General features: G+C 39.7%; 1 protein-coding gene, 1 long non-coding RNA gene and 1 pseudogene across 4 annotated transcripts in view; 1 reads left to right on the top strand and 2 right to left on the bottom strand.

Moving 5' to 3' along the window:
• EED (embryonic ectoderm development) overlaps positions 1 to 3,543 on the bottom strand; it is a 33,675-nt gene extending 30,132 nt beyond the window's left edge. Inside the window, exon 1 of one of the 3 annotated variants that reach the window (XM_037142811.2) lies at positions 3,011 to 3,543. In XM_037142811.2, the coding sequence (XP_036998706.1) occupies positions 3,011 to 3,124 (114 nt within the window). In that variant the 5' untranslated portion in view covers positions 3,125 to 3,543. The remainder of the gene's footprint in view (positions 1 to 3,010) is intronic. The other 2 variants (XM_037142813.2, XM_037142812.2) reach the window with 2 other exon arrangements.
• LOC119047386 (uncharacterized) lies at positions 3,425 to 14,068 on the top strand. Its single transcript, XR_005082136.2, has 3 exons — positions 3,425 to 3,506; positions 4,166 to 4,283; positions 14,015 to 14,068. It is a non-coding gene; the product is annotated as an uncharacterized LOC119047386 (long non-coding RNA).
• Positions 14,069 to 20,744: 6,676 nt separating this feature from the next.
• On the bottom strand, positions 20,745 to 21,851 carry LOC119047380 (iron-sulfur cluster assembly 1 homolog, mitochondrial-like; annotated as a pseudogene).
• Positions 21,852 to 22,120: the final 269 nt, after the last annotated feature.

The following is a 22,120-nucleotide window of genomic DNA, read 5'->3' as shown; positions in this document are numbered from 1 at the left end:
TCTTTTTCCCTCCCTTCCTTGTCACTAAATAAATAAATAAACAAACAAATAAACAAATAAAATCTTTAGTACCAGCTGCTCAGGCCACTTTAATTCCAACTAAAAAACATCATCCTTTCTCCACTTGCTTTTGGCCTTCTTGTCATCATTCATCTCCCTCAAAAGTAAAACCACTCCTTGTTAGCTTTTTATAAACTTATTTTTATCGGGTTCTCTATTCCCTTCCTTTACTGCTTTCTCTTAACCTATGTCCTAAATCTGGGGTCCATGGATGAATTAAGAGGGCCTGTGAATTGAAATGGCCAAAAAGAGGCATTTTAATTTTCACCAAGTTTATCTGAAATTTAGTCCTTCCTTCTATTATGGGCAAGTAACATACATGCTGATGCTACTGTAGGTGTTATTCTCACCAATAGAAATTAGGTATTCATTGTTATATCAATTTATAGTTGTTGTATACCTCAAAAAATTGTTTATGCCCATCATAACTCTCAGGCCTGCTGCTACATCTAGTTACTTAATGTGCTAATAAAGAAGCACTTAAGCACATTGACAACAGCAAGGTGACTGCTGGGTAGAGGAGGATATAAGGGGATTAAATGGTAGGAAAAATACAATAAAGATTAAATCAAAAAATAAAATAAAAAAGAAGCACTTAAGCAAAAAACATTTAACAATGAACACGGATAACAGTGTGGTGACAGCCAGAGGGAAGACAGAGGGGTGTAGGGAGAGCAAAGGGGGGATAAAGGGGAACAAAAAGAGATTTCGCTTTGGGCAATGGTCTCACAATGAAGTATGGAGATATTTGAGTTGTACACTTGAAACCCGTATGGTTTTATTAACCAATGTTACCCCGATAAACTCAATTAAAAAAAAATAAGTGAGAAACCCAGCAAAACCAGAGGTGTGGTAGACAGAATAAGGCTAAGAGTAGTTGTGACAGAAAAAAGTGTTTATGTTTTGATTTGATTTAAAAAATTACTTATAAATTTAAAAAATTAAATAGTTTATTAAAACAAATCTCAACATTATTATAATATTTTATAATTTTTATCACTGATTTTGTTTGTAACCTTTTCACTGTATTTTATACATTAAAAAATGATATTCTAAGATGGCCTCACAGGATTAAGGTGTCCAAGAAAACAAAAAAGGTTCAAGTCCCCGTCAGGATGGAGGGACCAAAACAATGGCTTAACCCAATCATTTGGCTGTGAATAGCTTTATGTGCAAATATATTCCCTAAGAGTCTGCAAAATGAAAGAAGGCTTTCAACTTATTTGGTCTCCTGAAATTTTCCTCAGTTTAGATTATTGGTATTTTCATTACGTTTCCGCATTATTTAGTATACGAAAGGTTCAGAAACATAAATTTACACTATGTGATCATGAAATAAGTAATAGTAATTAAATAACACTGAAACCGTATTTACTATGAGGCAAGCTTCTTTCAAGCATGTACACTTAACAAATGCTCCTGAAGGTAAACACCATTATTATCTCCATTCTTAAACATAAGAAACTGAGGCAACTAGCCTTGCTCAAGGTCAAGCATCCAGTAGGTAGTAGAGTGAAGATTTTTAACCTACCCTTTGGAGCCATTCTGTGCCCCTATTACTAACCTAACCTGCCTAAAGAAATTTAAGAAAAGGCAGAAATAAAACACAGTCTAAGGACTGGAATGAAAAAGTAAAAAATGTTCTTCATACAGTATATACGTAATGAGATTGGGAAGAACAAACAGAAAAAGATTTAAAGTACCATTCAACAACTAAGCTTTCCAGAAATTTCATGTCTAAATTCCAAACTGACAATCCCCTAAATATCTTTCTTCTACTTACAACGAGTTTCCCCACCTCTTCAGTGAAAATTTTGGTCACATATATATGCTTCAATCAGTGATATAGGAAGGTGTAGAACTTAAGAACTGGATGTGTAAGATGATATATTTATTCCTAAAACCAACCAATGTGAGAAAATGAAGAACTCACAACCACTCTTCTATAGCACTTGAAAGGTTTTTTGAAAGAAGTTCAGATGTTATTGCCATATAAGCATGAAAAGGGATTTGCGTTTTAGAGTACTGTCTTTGAATGGGCTGTCAAGACACTTTGCTGACCTTATTGGATATATTGAAACAAGAAGCTGAAAATTAATGGTCAGTTCAGTTACTACTGGCATCTCATCTAAACACAGTTGAGAGTAGATCCATTGCACAGCTGTTTTGTTAATGTAATTCCAAAACAGAATACACTTGCGAGGCCATGAGCCCACACCTACCTTTACCAACCTAAAATCTTCCAGGATGTCCTCTTTATCTTAATAAAAACTTACAAAAGATTAACTGTCCCTTCTCATTCCTTCCTCAAGGGTGGTTTTCCCCTTCCTCAAGGGTGGTTTTCCCCTTCAAGTCAGAAGATGACCCTTTCAGTTCTGCTCCTCCTTAAGAAAAGCTGACTGTCCAGCAAGCCCCATCTCTACGGACAGGGGAGGAGCAGACACAAACCCCCCTTTTAAGAGTCACCAAACACCCGTAAGTTAAGATCTACTCTTCCCATCCAGCTGTCTGTATGAGTCTAGGAGTGACACGGTCTCTAAATTCCTTTAAAAAGGTCCGTATCACACGCTGACCTCTCCTTACAACTTTCTTAGAAAAACCTCTAACTTGCCTTCCTTTTAAACAACTAGGATCTCAGCTCCGCACTCTCCCCAAATCTCCCAAAGGCCCAAACACGCCCCATCCACGCAAAAGGATCTGAGCAAACCCTCAGACTCTCAGCGCTATCTCTTAAGCCACACTCCGTCAAGTTTCTGCTTGGTATCTGCCCCAGCTCAAAATCCCCATAGAAACAAGTTCGATTTTCTCTTCCACGCCCGCGTTTTCCTGAGCGTGACACCTCTCCCTCCCCCCACAACAGCCCGCGCGCCCGCCCCCGCTCCTACAGTTTAAAAAGAATTGAAAACTTTCACTACATCCTCCCGACTGGACTGCTCCGGGATCCACTCACATTCTCGTCTCCAGAAAGGTCTGGGTTGCTGTTCTCGTCGCTGCTCAGCTTTTGCTTCTTGGCCGCAGGCATGTCTGTTCCCGCCGGGGTTGTAGACACTTCCCTCTCGGACATATTCCTCCGCCTCCCTCCAGGTTCCTGCCGCCTAGGGCGGGGCCTCCGCCACACCGCCGTCAAGCAAGCCCGGCCGGAGCTTGCCGCAAAGTTGCCACTGCCGCCGCCACCTCCACCGCTTCCCCCACTGTCGCAAACTGCGCCCAGCCGCCGAGGCGGGCGTGCGTGCGACCCCGCCACACTGCTGAAAAAGGGGCGCGCGCGCGCGCCCTTCTGCGCGGCTTCCTGGCTCCTTTCCTCTTCTTACTCCCGTCTTGCCCTTTTCCCGCCGCCCTCCGGGCAGTTTGCACGGAGAGGTGTGATCCGTTGGCTGTCGAGGACAGTATTTTCTACGTCCCCCTTCCCCACAATCGCCTTGAAAAACAAGAGGCGGAACTCGAAGGTGAGCCCCTTCCTCCTTCCAAAGACGTTTCAGTCGCAATTAGCCCAATCCTTCGATCAACGACCCGCTGCAAGGACTCGAAAGTCTGTGGAATGGACTAGACCACCTATGTCCCAGGGGACGGGGAAGATACGAGAAGTAATCTTTTGAATTAACGGTGTATGCCAAATGTCCTTAGTTTTGAACTCGGAGGATAAAGCTCTCAAGTTACCGGCAGTACTGTTTACAATTTAATTTCTGGTTAAGACCAGAAATTCAAAAATTGTAGACTGCTTTTCACTTACCTCCCCCACTAGCAAATGGAAGTTACCACCTAAAAAGTACGCATGCGCCTGGGTGTATTCTCGCGCTGGGTTACCCGGACCCGCCTCCCTCAAGCTCCTCCTCCTCCTCGAAGTCTTGTTTGCAGAACTAGGTAGTCTTCATCTGGTATCAGTAGCTCAGGTTGGATAGCACTTTCAAGTGCTACCAAATTATATTCTATGGACGCATCCAAAATTCTTGATGAATATTTATTGCAATGAATGATTATCCTCATCCAGTTGATGCCAGTATTGAGTAAGGTTTAAAGTAGGAATATCCTAAAGTAATGATTCTAGATGCTCTATGATTTATAGCCCAAAGTGCTATTTTTTTTTTTTTTTTTTTTGCTGTTAAAGCATTATCAAGGCTCTGAACAACGCCAGTGCCCCAAAACCAATGGTCATCTGCAGCTTCGTATGAAACTTAAACGATGGACAAGATTTTTTGGCACACCGGGTACAATAAAATTTTAGGGTAAGGCAACGAAACTATTAAACTTCACCAAAATGTTTATCTCTGTAAATGTTAACCATGTTTAGGTACTTGACAGAAGCCCAAAACATTGGTGAGCCCGGTGGATTTGTTACATGGGTCATTAAGCCACAAAACCGAATGAGCAACAGGAAAAGAAAAACAGTGATGACTACACAGAGACCCTCTTTCTTTTTTCTTTAGAATTTGGTTACAACTACTTATTTGGGGATGGGGGCCCGGGACTCGTTGTCCTCATTAGTAAAAATGGGATAGGAAGGAACCTAAACTTTCGTGAGCAACTACTTGATATAAATATTTTCTCTTTTAGACCTCATTACACTGTCCAATGGATAACCAGTATATATTGCCCCTGTATTCTACTGTACAGAATTACTTTTGCGTGATGCCTTAACACACGAAATATCATTATCTCTTTCATTATCTCCAGAATGCTAGTCACTCTTTTGGAGATAAGAAAGAACTCAGTTGGGAATGAGAAAATGTAAAACAAAGGCAGGACAGAACAAGCTTTTGCAACGAAGACTCAAGAAGAATAAGGAAGCTAAAATTACAATTATTTTTAAAGATTTTGTTTATTTACTTTTAGAGATAGAGGAAGGGAGAAAGAAAGAGAGAAACAGCAATGTGCAAGAGATATATGGTTGCCTCTCACATACCCCCAAACAGGGACCTTGTCCACAACCCAACCACTTGTGCCCTCACCAGGAGTTGAACCCATGACCTTTTGGTTCGTAGGTGAGCACTCAATCCACTGAACCTCACCAGCCAGGGCAAAAAAATATTATTAGTTGCAGTTATTTGTTGAATTGTTCTAATGTGCCAGGCATTGCTAAGCATTCTTCAGCTGGTGATAGATGAGACTCTTACAGAGTCAGCCACTGTTCTCAGTAAGAATCTGTTTTCCTATGACATTTTCATGGGCAGAGATAAACATTCTCCCCTTTTCTGTTGAGAAGCATATTTGTGAGATATAGCTGTACAAATAAAGGATAATCAGCTAAAGTATTTCCAAACCAAATTAATCTACATGTCTTGGATCAGTGGGAGCTAAGAAGTAGGAGTGAACTACTAGTCATAAAATTAGAAAAGTGCTAAACATTTGGGCAAAAGACACATGGAAGAGTAATGCCTTTCAGCATGTATGTTATTCATACAAAGCAAAAATATTTTTAAAGACTTTTTTAAAACTTGGAAGAATATTTTGAAATTTTTCTGATGAGTCAGGGATAATAAATAGAAATTAGTTAACATTTATTATTACTAATATTAAAAATTATTCTGAGACTTGTTAAAAACAGTGAGGAACTTTATTCGAGGCAATTGTAATAGGTGTCAGGACTATTGCCTTAGGAGAGAGCTAGGGCTCAACTCCGAATACAGCAAGTTCAGGAAGGGATTATAATCGAGGAGCAGAGTGGGAGTGAAGGAGTTTAGGACATGCCGTCCACAATACGCTGCTTTGGTATATTAATTGTTTTGAGCTGAAGGCACTTGCAAAACAGGTTTTCTATAAACTCCCCTTATCTGCTTAAAGACAGATCCTCCAAAAGAAATTCAACTGTCATTAATCCTCTTCCCAGGAGTTTCATCAACTAGGGAAGACTGACTTTTGTCACAGAAAATGAGAAGTCCATACCATATCCAAAATACAATGGTTTGTGACTGTTATATTTTCTATCTATTCTAAGGGCCCATTCATCTTTCCAAAATGTTTATTCTCCCTTTGTGGCATATATCCCCTCTCCGCCTCCCCTGTGGAGTTGGTATAAGCTCTCAAATCTCACTGCTTTTGGGGGTATTCACTTTTTTCTCCTATGATGCCCCTATGTATGTAATATTAAAAATTAATAAATTTGTATACCTTCTCTCCTGTTAATCTGCCTGTTGTTGGTTTATTTCATAGACCCAGCTATCAAACCAGGGATGGCAAAGGGAAGTCTTTACACTCCTATGGGGTGGGATGGGGGGGTTAGCTGGAGGGGTGTCTCCTACTGGAGACATCAAGGATGGGAGGAATTCTTCCTCAACTAACTTGCCAGGGTCATGACATATATTGAGGGTGGGACATAAGGAATTGGATCAAATAGCCAGGGTGATCAGATATCAAGGATAGAGGATTCTCTCTGACTTAGCAGAATTCTTGCTACAACTTGACCAGGCGCACCAAAGACCCAAGGACAAAGCCTCCTGTAGAAGAGGACTCAAGGGAGTCTGACTAAAGTTTTTTCAAGGACAGTTTTTGTCAGTAAATTTGTTTATTTATTTGTTTGTTTGTTTAAATTGTTCAACTTTGTAACTAATTTTTAAAAAGATTTTTGCATTTATTTTTAGACAGAGGAGAAAGGATGGAGAAAGAAAGGGAGAGAAACATTATTGGGTGGTTGCCTCTTGTGCACCCCCTACTGGCGGCCTTGCCTGCAACCCAGGCATATGCCCTGACTGGGAATCAAACTGGTGACCTTTTGATTTGCAGGCCAGCACTCGATCCACTGAGCCACACAAGCCAGGGCCTTTGTCACTAATTTAACATATAAAATACCACAGGTTTTTAATTTAGAGGGTTATCATTGTGGTATTAATTTAATAATTATAAAAGCCTAATTGCCTATTTAAAATCTTAAGTTTTTAACATTGAATTCTACTGTGAAGGATTTGAGGAGCCATCACAGTGGGAGAAGTCTTACCATCCTGATTTTACAGATGTCAGAAGCAAGGCTAAGTGTAATTAAACAGTTCAAAGACACACAGCTCTTTAAAGTGACAGAGCTAGGGATGTTATTTTAATTTTCTTGGAAAGTCAACATATTGTACTTCTACCTTGAGATGAAGGATTCAGTCAGCTCTAGATTTATGTAATTCTCCTCTGAGTTTAGACCAAATGTGTATGAAAGACATAATCTTTCATAGACCTTTTTTCTTGTTTTACTTTTTTGGGTTTCTTTTTATTTTTCATTTTTTTTGTCCTTTATTTTTATTGTTGTTGTTCCTGTTTGTTTTTCATACACTGTTGAAATTTTAAAAATCTCATTTGGGATAGAAAGGGGACATAATTGGAGAAACTGGGGAAATCCAAATAAAGTCCACTGTTTAGTTAATAGTTATGTATATTTCAATTTCTTCATTTTGACAAATGTACCATGATAAAGTAAGATGTTAACAAAGGGGAATTAGGTGGGAGGTATAGACTAATAGTAAAGTCTCTTTACTATTTTTGCAACTTTTCTGTAAAATTATTCCCCTTCCTCCTGGCTGGTGTGGCTCAGTGGCTGAGTGCCAGCCTGGGGATCAAAGTGTTGTGGGTTTGATTCTCAGTCTAGGGCACATGCCTGTGTTGCAGGCCAGGGCCCCAGTAGGGGGAGTGTGATAGGCAACCACACAGTGATGTTTCTCTCCCTCTATTTCTCCCTCCCTTCCCCTCTCTAAAAAATAAATAAATAAAATCTTTAAAAAAACAACAAAAAATTTTTTTAAATCGATCTCCTATTAGAGTGTTGAGAACCCTAGTCAGGAATACCCTTTAGCCTTCAAATAAATGGTTGTTCTATCTTGGAAACTTTTTGAAGATCATTTATTTATAAAGGAAAGGAAAATTCCCAGCCTCCCTTGGTATTATCTTCTAGAGTCTTATAAGCTTCATGTCAGGAAATGAGTTTTAAAAGCTAAATTAAATCCTTCCCATTTCAATTGAAGTCTATTTCTCATCCATTCAACATTTTTTGTCTTTTTGGCTTTATAAATAGCAGCTGTTCATCATCACTCATGCAGTGTGTAATCATATGCTTCCAGATCCAGTTTTGTATGAACGGAACATCATATGGCTTCTTTGAACATTTTTAAATCAATCAGGAGGAATTTACTGAATGCCATTTATGTGCAAAGCAGTATGGTAATTGCAAAGGGGAGGAGGAGATAAAAAGGGAAAATTAGACATAGTCTGTACCTTCAAAAAGCCTAATATTTTCCTACCATTAAAAAATGTCTTGCCCTGACTGGTGTGGCTTAGCAGGTTGGGTGTCATCCCACAAACTGAAAGGTCACCAGTTTGATTCTTAGTCAGGACACATATCTGGGTTGCGGGGCAGGTCCCCGGTTGGGGGCCTGCGAAAAGCAACCCATTGATGTTCTCCTGCACATTGATGTTTCTCTCCTCCTCTTTCTCTTTCCCTTCCCCTCTCTTTAAAAAAAAAAAAAAAAAAAGTCTCATGCAGGCCCTGGCCCGGTAGTTCAGTTGGTTAGAGCATCGTCCAGATTTAACAAGGTTGTAAATTCCACTCCCTGTCAGGGCACACACAAGAATCAACCAGTCAATGCATAAATAAGTGGGACAACAAATCAATGATTCTCTCTCCCTCTCCCTCTCTGTAATGAATCAATAACTTTTTTTAAAAGTCTAATGCATTTAATAAATGTTTACTGAATACCCACTATGTACCAGGCACTGTTTTAGGAGCTGGGCATTCTTGATAATAAGCAAAACCAGACTCCTACTCTCATAGAGCTTACCGTCTAAGTGGGGGAAACAAACATTAACCAATCACATAAATATAGGTAAAATTACAATTGTAATAAGTACTGTGAAGGGGAAGTACAAGGTCAGGTCTATTGCTTGCCAAAATTGTATCTTTGTGCTATTTTTAAAAGGTGTCTGCATGCCCTGATTGGGTAGCTCAGTAAGAGCATTGTTCTGATGTGCCAAGGTTGCCGGTTTGACCCCTGGTCAGGGCACATACAAGAAACACTAATTAATGCAGAAATAAGTGGAACAACAAATCAATGTCTCTCTCTACCTCTGTCTCTTTCTCTCTCCCCCATTCCTCTCTTTTCTAAAAATCAATCAATCAATAAGTAATTTAAAAATAAAAAAATAAAAAGTGTCCCCAAAGACAGAAACAACCGAGAATAGCAGCATTTGGCAAGTAGACTATGCCTTTGATGAATCAGAACCAGGCCGCCCTTCTTCCAGGTTGGCTCAGCCCTGCTCTGTGTACAAGACTTTGTGAGTGGAGCACACACTGGATTTCAGCTGTTGTCATCTCAGCTGGGAACCCTTGTTTAGAGGCAACCTCTGCACAAGCATACACAGTAGCCCTACAAAAGGTTCCGTGGACACAGATAATAAAGTGAGATTTGGGAGGGTTTCCTTGAGGAACAAACAGAAGAATTAGAACTGAAAAAAAAGAATGGGAGTTAAAGTGAAGAGAAAGAAAGAGAAGCATTCTAGGGAGCAGAAACAGCACGAGCAAAGGTCTTATAGCAGGACAGGAATGTGTATCATTGGGAAACTGCAGGCTTCGGGCTGGTGAAGGTATACAAAGGGACAGAGGCTTGGTAACAGGTGATACTAGGAAAGTAAGTCGGGATTAGGTCAGGTAGCACCTTGTGGGCCATTTTAAGATTGTTATGCAAAAATATCCCTTTTGCTGATAAAACTTATATAGAAATAATTAGAATGGCATTAATTTATTTTATTTTATTTTTTGTTGGTATTTTATTACATATAGTGAAATGCACAGATCTTAAGTATACATTTTGATACGTTTTGACATAGGTATACACCCTAATCTACATCCCATCAAGGTTTAGATAAAACTTTCCAATACTTTAGAAATGTCCCTCATGCTTTTTTCTGTTCAGACCTCTCCCCAACCTAAACAACCACTAGTCTGGTTTCGTGTTGACTGACTGATTGAGTGATTGATTTTAGAAAGAGAGAGAAAAACATCAATTTGTTGTTCCACTTATTTATGCATTCATTGGTTGACTCTTAGATGTGCCTTGACTGGGACTGAACCCTCAGCTTTGGCGTATTGGGGGGACTCTCTAACCAAGTGAACTACTGGCCATTCCCACTATTCTGGTCTTGAATAATTCACTTGTGCTCTTTTATCTCTGGCTTCTTTTGTTCAGTGTAGTGTTTTTTGGATTTAGAAAATGGTGTTAATACTGTCTCGATCAGTGGTTCTCAAAGTGTAACAGGCATAAGAATCGTGTGAATAGCTCAGTAGATCATACATAGTTTGCTGTGCCTTATACCCAGATATACTAGGTTGCATGTGCATTTTGAACAAATTCAAGGTGATGCCCATGTTGCTGATTTAAGGTTCACACTTAGAGAACCATTTGTTTAGATGACAAAATAAGAAATGTCTTATGAATTTGTCTACTCAATAAACATTTCTTATGTACTATGTAGTATGTGCCAGGCGCTTTCTAGGTGCTGAGGGTTAAAAAAGAATTTAATAATGAGCTCTGGCTGGCATGGCTCAGTTGCTTGGATTGTCATCGTGTGTAACTGGAATGTCACCAGTTCAATTCCCGGTCAGGGCACGTGCCCAGGTTGCAGGCTTGATCCTGGTTGGGGTGCATGCAGGAGGCAGCCAATTGGTGTTTCTCTCTTACATGGATGTTTCGCTCTCTCTCTCTTTTTCTCTCTCCCCCCTTCCCCTCTCTCTTGAATGACAATAAAATAAAACTTTAAAAAATAATGAAAACAGCATGCCTCTCCTCTAGTAACTTGTAATCTGGAAGGGAAGACAGAGCTAAATCAAATTAATGGAGGACAGAAAGTTAGAAAGTTTTAGTTTAATAGCTCTAAGCTTAGTAAAAAATAAATTTAAAAAAAGTATGTAAAAGCTATTGTTCCAGGAACTGAAGGTATGTCCCATCCTGACTCCAGGAGTCCACAGGCAGTTCCACTTTGTGCCCCACGAGGACTGCAAGCAATTCAACATGGTGTCTGAGCCATGGTGCTCCAGAGGGAGATGCCCACCACTCAGGACACAGCTAAAGACCACCACCCAGAGAAAGAACGCTGTGGTTTTTTCATCCAATTAACTTTCTCTGAATTCCAAACCCCTTATCTACACTTTGTTCTCCTTATGAAAAGGGCTATTTTAAAATGAAAATTTAAGACAGTCTGTTAGGGTACAAATCCACCATCTTCTCAGATCACTGGGCATCTGAATAAAGTACTTACAAAGATTCCACCCTTGTCACTGCTTATTGTGTCTGATAGATGACAGGCAGCACAAACACCAGCTTTTCTGGTTACAAAAGGAATAGTTCTAGCTGCCTTATAAAGTCACTAAATAATGGACAAAAAGCTTTAAAAAAAGAGAAAGTGCTCTTGCTATCAAAGTAGATAAACCACTAAGAGTAAAAGCAAGGCTGTATAATGGATTCCATCCTGGACATAAGATTGCTCAGAGTCACAATGAATGCAAAGATTATCCATAAAGTATATTTTATTGAATATTTTCCACGTGTCCATTCCTGTGCAAAGTGCTTTCCATGCAGCATGTCATTTTATCCTCTCAATAACTCTGTAGCTCATACCATATTATCCACACTTTGTCGATGCAGGAACTATTGCTCAGAAAGCCCCCATAATGTAGTAGGTCAATGTAAGAACTGTCCAAACCTGTAAGAATTTCCATGAGTTTATTTGAGCTAGACTGATATTATCATCAGAAAGCAAATTGCCAGGAAGCAAAACCTCAATAAGTTGAGGTAATTGTTGGGAAGTGCCCTGCCTGGTTTCAAAAACTGTAACTCCCCCATGGCTAAGGCTGAGTGAGTGAACTTCAGACCATAGCCACTAAGGAGACAAAGCTTATCTCCCTGGCAGGGGCACACTGCCTTCGCTCCTTTTACTTCACCCTCCCTGGCTCCCAAAGCTTGATTGGTTAGCCAATGATGGGTAAGATTCCTCAAGAGAGGGACGACCTAAGATAGGCATGATCATGGGGGGCCCCAGGGAATGACTTGGGGGCTATAGAAAAAGGGGATGATGGACCTTTGCCCCTCAGCTTTGACATAGCCTGAGTATTCATTCTGTCTTCAAGAAGTACCCTAATCTGTTGGCTGCCTTACTTGCCCTGTCTGACTTAAGCCTGAAACAATGCCTTAAGGCTGAAACAATGCCTTAAGGCTGAAACAATGCCAGTGGTGGGTGCAGCCCTATACGGGAAATGGTCGGTTCCCTAGGGTGATCAGGCTTCAGAAAGAATGCATAAAATCCCATAAAACCTGCTTTGTTTAGAATGCTCTCAATTAAATGATAAGAATTTGAACAGGAAATGAGTTTGTTCCCCAAAGTTTTGTAGCCCTTTAGCTAACAGATCCTGGCTCAGAATAAGCCCTTGTAGTTCTTTGTATGCTATGTATTGTTTGATCCCTACTGCCTGACAATGATTAATGAGTTTTACCTGTATTCCTGTGCAAATTGAACCCAATAAAATCTTGTCAAGGCAAGAGTTGGCTCGATTTCCCCTTGAGAGAGTGGCCTCACCTCCCTTTTCCTCCACAGGACTCGGTAGTCCACGTGAATTTGTCTCGTATCTCATCCATAATGCTGCAGACACTGTGGGCTGGTGTCAGATAATGCTCCAGAAAATAGCATGTTTTCACCTTATTTTATACATTACCATCAAAAGAGGAGGCATGCCCTGGCTGGTGTAGCTCAGTGGATTGAGCGCGGGCCTGCGAAGCACATGATCGCGGATCGATTCCCAGTCAGGGCACATGTCTGGGTTGCAGGCCAGTTCCCTGTAGGCCAGTTCCCAGCAGGGGACGCACGAAAGGCAACCATACATTGATGTTTCTCTCCCTCTCTCCTCCCCTTCCCCTCTAAAGATAAATAAATAAAATCTTAAAAAAAAAAAAAAAAAAAGAGGAGGCATAAGGGGATTACATAAAATCCTTTGGTGATAGATTAGGGAGGCAGGAGAAAGCCAACCTCTAGGACTGGATAAAAAGTAAAATGATAGACACATCTTTTACCTAGGTGTGTACAGGATAGTAATAGTCAACAATGAACATGACAACAATAACAGTAAAGGGATCCGTAGCCTCCCCCAGGTGTGGTGCCTGTGCGTTGAGGGGTCCAGAAAAAGGAAATTTGACATTCCAAAGGTATGTTATCATAGATGGGCTCAGTTAAGGGAAAGACTGATCTTTGTTAGAGAAAAATGACCTTGGACATGACTATCTGCCATGACCTGCTTTTAGTTAGAAAGTTTTGATTTCTGAACATCCTATGTGCTTACTTTGGTTTGGGTTTCTGAGTTCATAAGGCCACCACGGAGGCCTCCCCTGAGCTTGTCAGGTTTTAGTACGTGGCCCCTTTTCTTCCACAGTGTGTAAAAAATTATTGAATGATAAATTTATTTTGATTTTTAGAATAAAAGCTAGTTCTTGCTTTAAAATCACCAGTCTTGATATTTTTTTTTAAAAGATCTTATTTTTTAAAGAGAGGAGAAGGGAGGGGGAGAGAGGTAGAGAAACATCAATGTGTGGTTGCCTCTTGTGCACCCCCCACCAGGGACCTGGTCTGCAACCCAGGCATGTACCCTGGCTGGGAATTGAACCAGTGACCTTTTGATTCACACTTCGGTGCTCAACCCACTGATCCACACAAGCTAGGGCTCCAGTCTCGATTTTAGGGATATTTTATCCATGATTTTCATCTTACACGGTATTTTAAAAAATAAGAAAAAACATTTTGATTATGTGACTGTTTTCTAAGACTCTCAGTGCTCTTTTCAAGTGTAAATCAAAACTAGCAACGTTTCTACTTGAAAACACTAATAAGGATCTGGGAAGTTGAACTGACAAGAGTTAACAGTCACTGAAGAGTTGCTCTATGCTAGGCTCATTGATCAATTTATCTAACTTAATCTTCACAACATCCTTGGACGTCTGTTTTACAGATGAGAGAGCTGAAACAGAGAGGTTAAATTACAAGTTCAAATTCACAGAGGTGGTAAGTTGTGGAGCTAGTTCTGAATGCACACAGTCTGATTCTGGGACCTGAGCTCTTCACTCCTGAACCATATGGCTTCAAAATGTGTTGTTAACATATGTGTCTCTGGGTGAGTGAACCTGAGTATATTCTTTTTTCTTTTTCCTTTTTAAACCTTAGAGAGAGAGAGAGGGGATGGGGCCAGGTGGGGGAAAAAGAGAAACCAATTTGTTGTTCCACTTGTCCGTGCATCCTTGGATTGGTTCCTGTGTGTGCCCCACTAGGGGTGGAACCCACCACCCTGGAGTATCTGGATGAAGCTCCAACAAACTGAGCTCCCTAGCTAGGGCTGTGAATATATTCTTTCTTTCTTTTCTGCTTCTCTGTATTTTTTGTAATATATCACTTTGGGGTTGAGAAAAAAAGTTATTATAATTTTAAAAGAAATCAGATAAATAAATTTATTTTAAATAGCCCATTTTCATTCATTCCCTCAAAAGAACACCTCTGTATCTAAATTTGATTTCAAGTATTAAGTATATTGTTGTTTGAAGGCAAAGTTTTGTCTCATGCATGGTTCACACTATGTTCTTATTTCTCTGAAAAAAGTAGACTACAATTATTGCCAGGTTAATTAACTGTTATTATCTTAGAGGCTGGAATATTATTAGTAAATGCCCAATTCTGAAATAAAACTGTAGTTATCAAAGCCAGAGAAATAGGAGGGTTTTTTATTATAATCTTTAAATTAGTATTTGACAGATTGTTATTCAACTATAAGAAGTTTACTCCTATATATAGTTAAAAGTCAGTGCTCAGAAAGTACTGAGATCTTAAGTTTAACCTAGAGCTGTGAGGTCAGCCCCTTAAGAGTGCAAAACTGCACTTTAATTTCTTTGTCAATATTTGGTTTTCCTTTTTCCCAGGGTTCATATTGGTTTGTTATTGCATGGTGTCTCAGGAGCATTAGTGCGTTGGATCAGATGGCACTGTTTTTGCTGGAATAAGGCCACATTAGGGAAATCTTTGTGTTGAAAGGGTGATCACATGTACTAAATTACACGGACTTTGCAAAGCAACATGAGGCACTTACAGGGAAATAAACACACACACAAACACAATCCCCCAAAAAGTTGCATTTTGATCTACTGACCTTGACCCTAATTCACCACAATGTAACCTTGGTTACATACAGCCAAGGCAAGAAAATAAATATAGTTAATATATTTTTTACAAAAATTACTTCCTGCTTCAAACGAAAGTTTGAAGACTCTGTGAGTGTGTGTTTGTGTGTGTGTGTGTGTGTGTGTATCTGAGAGAGAACTTAGAGTAGATTTCGGATCATTTTTTCCCCAAAATAAAGATGCAATAAGTAAAAGTAAATGTGCTTGAAAAAGGGAGTAAAGAACTAAATTAGAAATCATGTATTTTAAATTCACTTTAGCTTGGATTCCTACTTTATTTCATTTCTTTAAGAGAGCAAAAGTGACTTTTCTTTTTTGGAACAAAGACTTAATAAAGCTAGCTCAAGCATCGATAAGGCTCAGAGTGATAACTGAAAAATCTTGAGGATTTTTGTGTAAATGAAGTGCAAATGAATCAGAAGCATATGGATTATGCTCTTTATATTGCACATGAGCTTAAAAGTGCAAAGGAAAAAAGAAGAAAAAAAGAAAAAGAAAAAATAAAGAAAGAAAAACTAAAAATATATTTAAAAATAAAAGTGCAGAGGACAACAGGCTCAGCAAAACACTCAGTGGCATGGTAAAACTCAGGTACATGACACGTTTAAAATTTAAGTTGTGCACTTAATGAGATCATGGCAATCCTTATCCAGGGTAAATGTAATAACATGCATTAACTGCATTTCTGCACCCCATGTTTTCTAATCTTAGGGCCAAGAATAAGGTTACTGTACTAGTCAGGGTTCTCTGGAGAAACAGAACAAATAGGGTGTATGGTTAGATAGATTTATTTTAAAGAATTGGTTCACTCAATTATAGAGGCTGGAATGAAAACATACAGTTCAAATTTAAAGGCAAATGCTGCTGGCAGAATTTCTCTTTCTTAGGGAAGATCGATCTTTTATTCTATTAAGATCTTCCATTGATTGAATAAGGCCCAGACATATCATGGAGGGCAATCTGCTTCACTAAACATCTACTGATTTAAATGCTGATTTTACCCAAAACACCTTCACATAAACACCCAGAATGTTTGCCCATACATCTTATCACTGTGACCCAGCAAAGTTAACACATAAAATTTATCATCACAGATACCTAGTTGGCGGATATTGTCTGCTTATTAAGATTGACATTTAAGGCCCTGGCTGAGTAGCTCAGTTGGCTGGAACACTGTCCAGATATGCCAAGGTTGCAGGTTTGATCCCTGGTCAGGGCACATACAGGAATCAACCAATGAAAGCATGAATACATGGGACAACAAACTGATATCTCTCTCTCTCTCTAAAAAAAATTCATGAATAAAAATAAAACATAAAATTGACATTTAAAATACTAAAGTGAAGCAATGCTGGTTCAAATGAATAAATAGGACTCACTAACAAACATCCGGAGTTGGAAAGACCACTGGAGACCACCTAATGGTATTTCTCAAAGGGGATGCTATTAGCATTGGGAGAGGAGTAACTTTTGTATATGGGGGATTGTCCTGAGCATTGCAGGGCATTTAGCATCTCTGGCCCTCACCTCTGAATGCAAATAGTTCTCCCATCATCATAATTACCACAAAACCATCCCTCATATTTCCAAACACCTTAGGGTGTGGGTAACATTCTGCATTAAGAACTACCCCTACTCTCTTTTAGAGGAAGAGATAGATTTAAAAACATTAGTTTTTACCATATCTTATACATAGACTATTGCTTTCCCTCTTTTCCCTGATTTGACAATGAAATTAATTGTATCAGATTATTTTCCAATAAATAATTTATAAATCTATAATTAAAACTACATAAAATGAGGTTTAAAATATAAGCTATAAATAGTATAACAAGCTATAATGTACAAAGTTGGGTAAGAGTGTCAGTCATAAAACATACCAAGATTTTGGTTCACACACATACGTGTTTCTGGTATTAAACTAAATACAAGGGTAAATGGCACCTGTTTTAAGACACTGATTAGTTGGGGAAGCATTAGTCTGAAAAAGTATATGTGAACATACTGGAAGTCCCTGAAAGGGAGCATTTCTGAGTTGACAGCTGTGTTTGGGTTAACTAAAACTCACTCTTTAGATAGGAGCTTAGATGTTACTTGCTCCAGGAAATCATTGCCAACCACGCAAATGCCCTTTAAAATTCTGTATATTGTTTCATCACAGAAGTTGTCATCACGGTTTGCAGTTGGCCTTGTGGTTCTGTGAGGTCAGGTACCTTGTGAAGGTTGTCTGACTGTCTCTGTACTCCTAACATTGAGCTAAACGTCTAGCACACAGTAGGAGCTCAGTAAGTGCATATTGGATAGGTGAAGTAGGAGAGGGCAGCGTAAAAAATAGTAACAACAACTCTCTCTTTACTGAAAGCACTGAAGATATTATTTGCAATTGCAAAACTAGGGAACAGTAATATTTTATCATCTGTGTGTTCCACGTGTCTTTAGCACTGTATGTGGTATATATAGTATCTCTCACAGTACACTGAGGTGTAATTTATATACAATAAAATGCACTTATTTAAAGTATACAGTTCAATGAGTGTTCCCTAAGTGCCCCTTTGCAGTCATTTGGTGTACCCTCCACCTCCATCCCCAGCAATCACTGGTTTACTCTCTGCCCCTGTAGATTAATTTAAATTTTCTAGAATTGTATATAAATGGAGTCAAATAGTATGTACTCTTTTATACATACATACCTCTGGAGATTCATCCATGTTGCATGCATATGTAGTTTGTTCCTTTTTGTTTCTGGGTATTTCATTGCGTAGATATATAATAATTTGGTTACCTATTTACCTGTTGATGATCCACTGGATTATTTGCAGTTTGGGGCTATTATGAATAAAGCTGCTATGGACATTCATGGACAAGTCTTTGTGTGGACATATGTTAATTTCTCTTGGGTAAATGCATAGGAGTGGCATTCTGGATTGTATGTCAAGTGCATGTTTAATTATAAGAAGCTATCAAAGCTCTGACCTAGTAATTCAGTTGGTTGGAGTGTTGTCCCAATAGGCCAAGGTTGCAGGTCTGGTCCTCGGTCAGGGCAGATACAAGATTAAACCAATGAATGTGTAAATAAGTGGAACAACAAATTGATGTTTCTTTCTCTTTCTCTCTCCTTTCTTCTTTCTCTAAAAATCAATTAAAAAATTAAAGAATATTAAAAAAAGTTATCAAACCATTTTCCGAGTGGTTGTATCATATTTTTGTTACCACCACCAACATGTGAGAGTGCCATTTGTCCTACATCCTTCCCAGCACTTGATATTGTCAGTCTTTTTCATTTTAGCCATTTAGGTAGGTGTGTGGTGGTATTTTATTATGATTTTAATGTGCAGTTACCTGATGACTCATAATGTTGATTACTTATTGATTCTCCATATATCTTCTCTGGTGAAGTATCTGTTCAAGTCTTCAGTCTACTTTTTTCCCTTTAGATTATTTGCTTATTTTTTGTGGGGTAAGGATTTAAGAGTTCTTCGTATGTTCTGGATACAAGTCCTTTGGTTGCTATATGAGTACATAAAATGTTTTATCTAGTCTATGACTGTCTTTTCACTTTCTTAATGATGTTTCTAAAATAGCAAAAGTTTTGAATTTTGATGAGATTCCATATTAAAATAATTTCTTCTTTTTTCTCTCATCCAAGTACCAACCAGGCCTGACCCTGCTTAGCTACCCAGATCAGATGAGATCGGGTATGGCCGTAGACTTCTTTTTTCTGTTTATGTGAAATCCTACCCCAAGATCACAACATTTTTCTTCTAAAAGTTTTATAGCTTTTACATTTACATGTATATGATTTTTTGTTGGGAACCGCCCTGCCTAGTTTCAAAAGCTGTAACCCCCCCCCCACCCCCCCCCCGCCCATGGCTAAGGCTGAGTGAGTGACCTTCAGTTCATAAGCCACTAGGGAGACAAAGCTTATCTCCCTGGCAGGGGCACCACCTCTGCTCCTTTTACTTCACCCTGCCTGGCTCCTAATGCTTGATCAGTTAGCCAATGATGGGTAAGATTCCTCAAGGGATGGCCTAAGAGAGGCATGATCATGGGGGGGGGGGGGGGCCCAGGGAAGGACTTGGGGGCTATAGAAAAAGAAGATAATGGACCCTCACCCCTCGGCTTTGACATAGCCTGAGTCCTCACTCTGTCTGCAAGAAGTACCCTAATCTCTTGGCTGCCTTACTTCCCCTGTCTGACTTAGGCCTGAAACAATGCCTTAAGCCTAAAACAATGCCAGTGGTGGGTACAGCCCTGTGCTGGAAAGGGCCGGTTCCCTAGGGCAATTAGGCCTAAGAAAGAATGCATAAAATCCTCTGAAGCCTACTTTGCTAATACCCTCAATTTAAATAATAAGGGACCAAGCAGGAAGAGCGTTTGTTCCCCAAAGTTCTATAGCCCTTTAACTATGTGATCCTGACTCAGAGAATAAGTCTTCAAAGTTCTTTGAATGTTATCTATTGTTTAATCATTTCTTCTTAACAATGATTGATTGAGCTTTATTCCTGTGCAAATTGAACCCAATAAAAGCCTGTCATGGCAAGGGTCGGGGTTCTCTCCCCTTGAGAGAGTGGCTGTGCCGTCCCTTTTCCTCCACAGTAGTCCATGTGAATTTGTCTCGTATCTCATCCATAACGCTGTGGACATGGTGGGCCAGTGTCTGTGTCAATTTTTTTTTTTTTTTTGCCTAAACCTGCCTCCTACCCCCAAAATTTATTGCCTCATATTCTGGAGGGTAGCAGTCTGAAATAAAGGTGTTGGCAGAGTTGGTTCCTTCTACAGGCCGTGAGGGAGAGTTTGCTCCCTGCCTCCCCCCTGCAATGTCTGGTGGTTTGCTGACACTCTGCTATTCCTGGACAGTGGCGGCATAATGCCTGTCTTCCTGGTGACCTCCCTGTGTCTCTCTGTGTGACATTTTGGTCTTTATATATGGTGTGAGATAATGATTAAAGTTTAAATTTTTTCATGTGTGTATCTAGTGATTACAATACCATTTGTTGGAAAAACTTTCCCCATTGAATGCTGTGATACCTTTGTTAGAAATCAACTCACCATATATGTGTGGTTCCACTTCTGGGCTTTCTATTATATTTCATAGACCCGTATGTCTATTCTTTTAAAAATTTTTTTTTAATTTTATTTATTTGTTTTTAGAGAGAGGGGAAGGAAAGGAAAAAGAGTGGGAGAGAAACATCAATGTGTGGTTGCCTCTCATGTGTCCCTTACTGGGCACCTGGCCTGCAACCCAGGCATGTGCCCTGACAGGGAGTCGAACCAGCGACCCTTTGCTTCACAGGCCTGTGCTCAATCCACTGAGCTACACCAGCCAGGGCTGTATGTCTATTCTTTCACCAATAGAACAGTGTCTGCTGCTTTTTTTAGCACACTGGTCTCATTTTCCCACACAAAACAACCATGCAGCCTGAACCTCAAGCATGTGACAGTCCCATGGTTTCCTCAGTGAGCCCAGGGCTTCCACAAGCTTTCCTGCAGCTCCAGCCAGAGTAGCCTGAGGAGTCAACTGGTAAAGCTTTCTCCACAGCCACAAGTTCCTTTGATGTTGGGTAATATTGAGCGCAGACTCATTGGCTAAGCTGTCTTCAATGTAGTGTGTTTCTGTTCCGAAAAGTGTCAGCTGTGCTTTCTTCCCCATGAACACTCTGAGTCCACCTCGGACAGCTTCATCAGAATCCCCTCTTGTCTTCGTGTATTCTGGAGTTTAAGAAAGGCCACTGCAACCTCTGGTTCAGACGCCAACTTTCACACATACGTGTTCAGGCACATCTTTAAGAAGTTGTTGCTGAAGGTGTCAGGGTGAGGGTGGCCCAGGTGGGCTGCAGCTTCCTCCTGCTTACAGCCTGGACAGTGGCTGGAAGCAACATCCTCAGGGTCCAGGTGTCCCGGTGCCTTGGGCCCAGAGCTTGGCCACCTGAACCTCTCTCCATGGACAAGGAGGGCCCACTGTTGCCACAAGCTCTGGTCAGAACATTGTTTTGATTACTGTAGCTTGATAGGAATCTTGAAATCGGTTGTTACCCATCCTGAACTTTTGTTATTTTCTACATGTATTTTCTATGTCATTTAAATGTTTATCCTGGAAATGATCCTACTCACCAAGACCAAGCATAGCCTTGCTAACTTTCATCTTTCCTGATGCCTCAAAGTGTCTATAAAGCTATAAAAAGAAAGGGTTATGGTTTTCTTACTCCATTATTTCTAGTTTCTTCCTCTGCCTCAGAAGACCATTTTATGTTTTGGCCAGGAGGTTCTTTGCCTTGGCCATGGCCGGAGCTATATTTCAACTAGAGCATGTGGGGAACATGAGATGGGCTGAGGGGTGATTTATGTATGCTCAGGTGAGTTGCCAAAGGAGATCCCTGTATGATATTATAAACTTACTTGGGGATAAAAATTATAGTAAATAGATGATATGTCTTTATTATTCATAAGCTAAATCTAAACTTCTTTACCTGGCATTCTTGTCTCCTAAAGACTTTCTATCTATCTATCTATCTATCTATCTATCTATCTATCTATCTATCTATCTATCTATCTATGATGCCCAGGAAAACTGTAGCACCTGTATTCTATGGCTCCCTCACCTCTACACACTGATATTGCCATCAACTGAAATGCCTCCACCCCTTATCTTAGAATATCTAAGTTTTCTCCTTCTATAGAGCCTTTTGTAATCTCAACCAGGAGAGATTGTGCCCTTTTAGATACCCTATAAAGCTTATTTTAACTCTTTATTGTATTTATCATAGTAATATAGAAGCTTACATTGTTGATGATGACTTACTATGTGTCAGGCACTGTGCCCAGTACTCATTGTTAATGATCATTTTTTCTTTTTTAATTGAATTTATTAGGGTGACATTGGTTAATAAAAT

This window comes from Artibeus jamaicensis, unplaced genomic scaffold, assembly GCF_021234435.1.
Source record: "Artibeus jamaicensis isolate MK-2021 breed Jamaican fruit bat unplaced genomic scaffold, CSHL_Jam_final contig_64, whole genome shotgun sequence".
Lineage (NCBI taxonomy): Eukaryota > Metazoa > Chordata > Mammalia > Chiroptera > Phyllostomidae > Artibeus > Artibeus jamaicensis.
This window is presented reverse-complemented; position numbering and strand designations above follow the sequence as displayed.